Here is a 7,064-nt window from a genome sequence, read left to right on the forward strand (position 1 = left end):
GACCCATGTTGGGCCATGACCGAAACTCCACACGCCTTCTAGGGACGCCAAGCAGCACCACTGAAACAAGGATACCATGGGGAGACCTTATTGCATCACCACCGCCACCAAGACTACACGTGCTACACTACATGGGCGGCATCTTTTTTGGGATGGAGGGTATAAAACATAGCATGTAGACTGCACGCACCTGATTACTAGCTCGTAATTTGCTTTGCAAAAGGAATAGCAGATACACACGTCCTTACGTGTCGCAGCTAGGAATCAAAGGGTCCGCAGCTTTCAGGGGCACAAAAATGACCCAACCATTTTCTAACCATTCCCAGCAGAAAAGAAATTCCTCATGCCAAGAAAGTGAAATAAAGCAAAAAAAAATCTAATTATATACATACTATACATACCCTTATCGACAGAGTAGATCGTAGAGCACACCTGAATCACGACTTGAAGCCATTAAGAAACAGATGGTGAACAAAGCTGATATGGTGCATCAGATAAAACCCATCATACATAGAAACACATCTGACAGCAATAGCACCTGCAACAGACTAGCCGATACTGTTTCCTAGATATACTGCTACAATGTTACCGCTAAAATAGCCAAGGAGTCTGAAGATCACTTGGTTGACTGCTCACATCTGCGACTCGTCAATCCGGCTTTTGAGGAGCTGGAAAGCTGGGATCACCCAGGCTCCACATGTGCACTGCATGCCTGCCCAGTTGAACGATCCCAATCTGGTTTTGCATCCCATGCACCAGAGTTTGTTCGAAACATATCCCTCTTCCACTGCAAGCATTATGCGTTAGACCAGGTGTTTATATCAATTACACTGAACCAAGAAAGCTAAAGTCCAGGAACTAACCAGCTTGCATCCACTTCATGGGCTCCACAAAGATGCAGGCGCATTCGGGTTCCTTCTCATCCACGTGATAGCTTTTGCGCCTTAAAAAGCATCTCTCACCTTGGCCTACATCGTGCGTAACATACTCTTGTGTTGCTACCATCCTCCGGCATTTTTTGCAGCGGTAAATAACACCTGGATGGGCAACTTGCTCTTCTGGGTTAACATCGGTTTCCATAACTGTGTCCTGACTTGGCTCTTGCCTTTCATTAACCTCTGATCCCGCCTCTGGGTCAGCTTGCGTTTCTTGGTTAATATCAGTTTCCACAGCAGTGTCTAGGCACATTTCAGCAAACTTTTGATGCACCTCCAATCTTGCCTCTGGATCATATTGCTTTTCTGGAATGATGACAGCTTCCACACCAGTGTTTAGGCACATTTCTGCGAACTTTTGATTAACCTCTGATCCAAGCATCTCATAAGTTTGCTCCGGTCCCAACTTCTGTTCAGCTCCAAATCCTGGTGCCTGATTCGCTTCCATCTGTTTTACATTACATACTATTAGTCATGACAAGTTACATGCAGCCACGTTACAACCCAACAATACAAAACATAAAATTAGCCTACCATGCTGTTAGAAAGTAAAGTCTCCACAAGCGTACTGAGAACTAGCTGGATTCAGCTCACCTTGTTTGAACAGACAAAGTCCCATATAGTGCTGGTAGATACACAAACTAATACAGCTACCACGGCAAATTGCACACAAAACAGACTAGAGCTTCTGGAAGTGCAGTTATCAATATAGATAGCCAAAAAGGACGTCAAAATACATTCTGCACCTAGCAGTGCAAACAACTCCTGACCAAAAACGCTTTATTTTTGCCTTTTAGGATTTGAGTGAAACAATCATTTCACTATGCCTACTGCCCAGTTGCTTCTGGAAGTGCAGTTATCAACGTAGATAGCCAAAAAGGACGTCAAAATACATTCTGCACTTACCAGTGCAAACAACTCCTGACCAAAGGCTTTATTTTTGCCTTTTAGGGTTTGAGTGAAACAATCATTTCACTATGCCTACTGCCCAGTATGTTCTATATTTCTCTAGTACCTCTCACAGAACTAGTGGCTACAATTAACAAATCCATCCAATAACACTCTTTGGTTGATTCCTTTGAACACACATTCAATTCAAGTTCATCTATCTGGCAATGCCAGACAGAAGACATAGTATATTGACTAGAAGATAGTGGGAACTGTAGAAGGCATCCTAGTTTAGGTCACTGTGCCAACAAACAATAGCCAAAAATACATATCCTCCCCTATGTTACATGGTACAGGGATACGTAGCCTTACGAGGATAAGGCGAGTATATGAATAAATGCATAAAATACTAGCACCATTAAACAATATATGATAGAAAATGAGAAAATTGGCGTCGATGAAGTTAAGCCAGTATGGTCTTTCAAGTCCCAACCCCTTGTATGCAGTCCTGGGATTCCTTTGCAACTGCCAGGTGATGGCCAAGAGGAGTCCAGGTGATTCGATTAGGCCTTCTAATGGGCTGTCGGTCGACTGGTAAGAGGCCCGTATTTATCCCTTAAGTATCCCTTGCATATCCCAGCCGTTCTCTGATTTTGTTTTAAGCCGGAAAAAAAAAGATACTTGGGGATATGCTGCATCCCCGTCGTGGTGCAGTATCCTGCACCGATTTGGCACTTCTGTGCCATACCCATCCCCCTGATACCCACTCTACCCCTAAAATCCAGAAAGCTCTGAAATAGCAAAAGTGTCGCCAGCATTGGGAGGTACCACAACAATCCCCACATTTGATAAGAGGACATGTTAAAGACAATCATTTCCACAAATATTGTAGGTTCGATTCCTATAAATCTCTCACAGGCTATAGCATTTGACAGTGCTGCTAATGCAGGGTCTTTTGAAAAGAATAATTTCTTCTGGTTCAGCAGGATTGTGTAGTACACAACACTCCATAAGGCACCAAAGAAATAACTTATAGATTCTAATGATCTTTTCTGCTAATTTAAAAATGTTCTGTTGCTAGCAGTTGCTAGTATTAGAATTTGGAACCAAAGAAGTGTTTGTTCCCTCATTCTGCCGGAACCAAAATGCAACATTAAAACCATGGCATCTAGGCTAAACCTACAGGGGCGAACTACCTAAACAGATTCTGCCCATTAGGACAATCATGTCTTACAAAGATAAACAATCGAACCGAGGATTCGTGGCTTTCCACCCAACAAAAGATGTGAAGTGGAACTTCAGGTTGGCCATTCCTCCCCTGTAGACACTCAGCAGAGAACCCACCCCGACCCAAACCAAAACCCTGTGTAGGATTCCTTCGCCAATCCATCAAGGCATCAACAAAGGCGTCACATCGCAGAATAATGAGGAAAGTTGGAAAGGGGACTTTTTTTCGCGAAGCCGGTCGCCGAGACCAGAACGAGAGCTAGTAGGCAAAGCTCCCCCAAAAACCATAGTCGTGCTCACCTTCGATTGATGAAGCTGCGTCCGGTGGCTCCGCCCCTCGCCCTCCTATTGTCTCGCCGCCCGCGCCGCGGCCGCCGGGAGGGATGGGGGCTTCCGGTTGAGCTGAGGAGGCGGCAGCGGCGGTCACAAACCCACAATCAAAACATAAAGCCGGCCCAGCCCGTTCCGATCGTGTTTCCAATGCCCAAACGGGCCACGCGTAGTGGACGGTGGTTTCCTTTTACTTTTCTTTTGGAAGAGGAGGAGCACAATCTAAGCTAAGAAAAAAAAAAGGAGCACAATCTCATTTAAACCAACTCATACTTTTTTATATTTCCTCCAACTTGTATTACTTAATGTTAATGTAGATATATCTAGACACATGTTAGTTGTAAATACATCTATTTTAGTATTAAATAATACGAATTGGAGGAAGTAACGTAAAGAACCAAAAAAATAGTTATAAATACTGCAAAGAGGTGCTTAAACAATTAGCGACCCCTACAGTCTACAAGGTGCGAGCTGAAGGCACCACCATCCTTGCTCATCCATCATCGAGGCACAAAGCTTATTCTAGTAAACAAACGAAGAGTCGTAGTGCTAAGACCCCAAAAATCGAGTAGCAAAATGAATAAACAAAAACTAATACGAACAAAATGTCATTGATGTTGGACTATTGCATGGACGCCATAGCAAAATACATAATTATTCTATTTCCTGTTAGGGCTTGTTTGGTACTAGAGTTTTAGTGGGGATTAGCGGGATAATCCGCTCCAAATTTTAAATCCTCACGTATCCCCAATACATGTTTGGTCCTAGAGTATGAGCGAGTTTAATCCCCACTTATCACCACTTTTCTCCAAATTTTAGTGTAATTTCTTCAATCCCCAATACTCTACTCTTACCTAGTGGATTGGGGATAGGATTTTGTAGGGATTGGGTGACAGCAGAGATTCACCCAATACTCTAGATTATTATCCTCACTAATTTCCACTAAAACACGAGTACCAAACAAAACCTTAGGTGTTACTGGGTAATAGCAAAATCCCATCGCGAGGGCTAAGCTAACAATGCATGTATGTATCATGTGGTACTCGTGACGAGCAACAAAACAATTGTTATATACACAGTGCACTGTATGTCATGCCATAAAGAAGGCAATTGAAATTAATCTTAGAGAACCGGTTGTGCTCGTGCATCTATTATCCCCCAACATCATTGCACCAGCAAGTGCCGGCCGCTTTGGCATATGTAGTGCGAAAGACAAATTTTCGAACCAAGAATGTCCAAGTCCAACCAGCAAAACGATCCACCGGCCATCCACTCTGGCGATGAAACGTTTGGTAGCCTGGATTCGATCACTAGCGCAGTGGTGCGAGCACACCTGCACGTTTAGAACGAGCCACGGACAGAAACTGGTTTGTTGTTTGGTAGGTTGGGCTGCATCGGTTGGGTCGAACTTTCTATTTGTTTGCCTGCAACCAACCCGAAATCTCGATGGAGATGAGATTAGGCATGTTTGGTACCATCCAGGCATGTCCAAGATCACCTCATCTCTACAGCTGGTAGCCTTACCATGCTATCACCTCCCATCACACAGAAATCAGTTCATGAGAGTTGTAGACTAACGAAGCTAGCAGTTCACGAAACCAGCCCTAGCTAGTACGAATTGTAGTTCATAACACGAGGCTCTCTAGCTACTACGAATGGCAGTTTATCATCACGGGGTAGTTCAACATACGGGGATCAAATTGGGGTTCGAGAAACAGGGGATCAAGGGGGGTTCTTCTTCTTCTTCACTTCTTCACTTCTTCTCAGATGGTGGTGTTGCCTCTGGCTTCCCACATTTCGTCTGCCCACTCTTACCTCTTCTCCTTCCAGGCATCATTATCGTCTGCGTCCACGTCATGGCCGGTCTCTACTTCATCAAAAGTGACAACCTCTTCGAAGAACTCATCCTGGCCCTAACCTAGGATCCAGTTGTGAAGAATGTAGCAAGCAAGGACCAGCTTTTACTTGAGTGTTAAAACTGTGGAACGGTTTTCGGTCAAGGACCTTGAACATGTTCTTCAATGCAGCAAAGGCCCTCTCAATGGTGACTCAAAGATTTGAGTGTCTCAGATTGAACAACTCTTTCGCATTTTGAGTTCGATGCCCGGGAGAGAACTCGTTGAGGTGGTACCTCGTTTTCCCGAAGGCAGTAGAATACTAGATCGGCATGCATATCCAGCATCTTCAAGGTAGAACTTACCCTCGGGGATTAGCAACCCATCAGGCCTTGACAAGCTGTCAGACAGGATGCTCGCATCATGAGTTGAACCCTCCCACCCAGCAAGCACATATGTGAACCTCATATCGAAATCCACAGCTGCTAGCACATTCTAGCTGGTGTAGTGCTTCCTCCCGCGGAATGTTGCATACATTGATCTCGATACCTTTGCAGATCACATGAGTACCCCATCAATAGCCTCAATGCAATCCTCGTCGAAAAATTAGCACACAATCATGTTTCCGCGTAGCACACATCCGATAGGTAGAACAAAGATGATTTTGTACTCACCCCGAAATACGGGAACCACTCATGAATCGTTCTTGATCTTGGGTAGTGTGTTCATTGATGCTAACTTGATATTTCACCTCTGAGCTCCCCAATTGCGTACAACACCTGCTTGAAGTACCGAGAGTCTGAACCTCTGGTTATGACCCACGACATGAAGAAACATTGCGACTTGTTCTTCGACAGAGGTGTGGATGCTATCAACCAGCAGTCCTCTCTCCTTGAACGTTTTCACAAGTGCAAAGAAAGGGTTCTTCTCATCCGAAGCATCCGGATAGCCTCTACATCGTTGGAGTTGTAGATGTGATTTAGGTTGGCAATCCTCTCCCGATCTCGTTGTAACAAGGACCGTAATCGACACGAGGAAAAGCAAGCATGCCTAACCGCTCTCTTGTACACCATCGGGATCTAGGCTTGTATGAAACGATGAGTGCTACGGCGTGATGCACAAGATGGAGCCGGTCGGTCTACTCAAACAAGATCTATGCATTACGAACGGTCTTATGCAACCCAACTAGTACTACCACCATGAATCTCACAGTACAGTAGAGCAGAGGAGTTTACCCTTACCTCGCATCATGGCGGACGATGGACACGGTCGAAAGCCGCCGCAGATGTGCGAAGGCTCCGCCGCGGCTGGAAACGACGACCCTGATCCGGCGCCGAAGACCGAAGGGAGATGCGTGCTGCCATATGTGGGTCGCCGCAGCCACAACCGGTGCGAAAATTGGGGGAAGACAAAATTTGGTAGGGGCAAATGGAGAGGGTAACCCATGAGGGAGGTTACCCCTACCTTTACCGCGCAACGCCGCTGGGATTTCAGCTTCTCCCGCCATGCCGAGGCGAAGTGCCCTCCAGGGCTTGTCCCATGGGTGCTTTTAAGATCCGTGCTATGCAAGAACACGAGTGAGCCCAAGCAACCAAACGGCCCGAAAAAACGTTGGGGTGATGCAAGCCAAGGGGCAACCAAGCAACCAAACACGTCCTTGAGGGCCTCATTGATTCACGTCATTCTAAAAAAGACAGAATTGGGAAGAAGAAAAAAAGGAATGCAATAATCATACACATTTCAATCCTGCGGGATTTGATTAATGTATAGTACGAAACACAAAGGATCTCTCTAATATGTTGGAGTGGATGTAGACGCAACTTCTACAAATTCAATCCTACTAATCAAA

At 45.2% G+C, this 7,064-nt stretch overlaps 1 protein-coding gene across 1 annotated transcript; it reads right to left on the bottom strand.

Annotated features, from left to right (window-relative positions):
- Positions 1–422: 422 nt before the first annotated feature.
- Positions 423–3,455, bottom strand: LOC124687078 (probable inactive dual specificity protein phosphatase-like At4g18593). Its single transcript, XM_047220928.1, has 3 exons — positions 3,351–3,455; positions 864–1,383; positions 423–787 (listed from the first exon to the last, which is right to left on the bottom strand). The coding sequence occupies exons 2-3, from the start codon at positions 1,381–1,383 to the stop codon at positions 633–635; spliced, it is 675 nt and encodes a 224-aa protein (XP_047076884.1). The 5' UTR covers positions 3,351–3,455; the 3' UTR covers positions 423–632.
- Positions 3,456–7,064: the final 3,609 nt, after the last annotated feature.

The sequence above is a fragment of the Lolium rigidum genome, chromosome 2, assembly GCF_022539505.1.
Source record: "Lolium rigidum isolate FL_2022 chromosome 2, APGP_CSIRO_Lrig_0.1, whole genome shotgun sequence".
Classification (NCBI taxonomy): domain Eukaryota; kingdom Viridiplantae; phylum Streptophyta; class Magnoliopsida; order Poales; family Poaceae; genus Lolium; species Lolium rigidum.

Coding starts and splice junctions, on each gene's coding strand:
- LOC124687078 (XM_047220928.1), bottom strand. CDS start 1,383: ATGGAAGCGAATCAGGCACCAGGATTTGGAGCTGAACAGAAGTTGGGA. Junction 788..863: donor CATGAAGTGGATGCAAGCTG/GTTAGTTCCTGG, acceptor TAATGCTTGCAG/TGGAAGAGGGATATGTTTCG.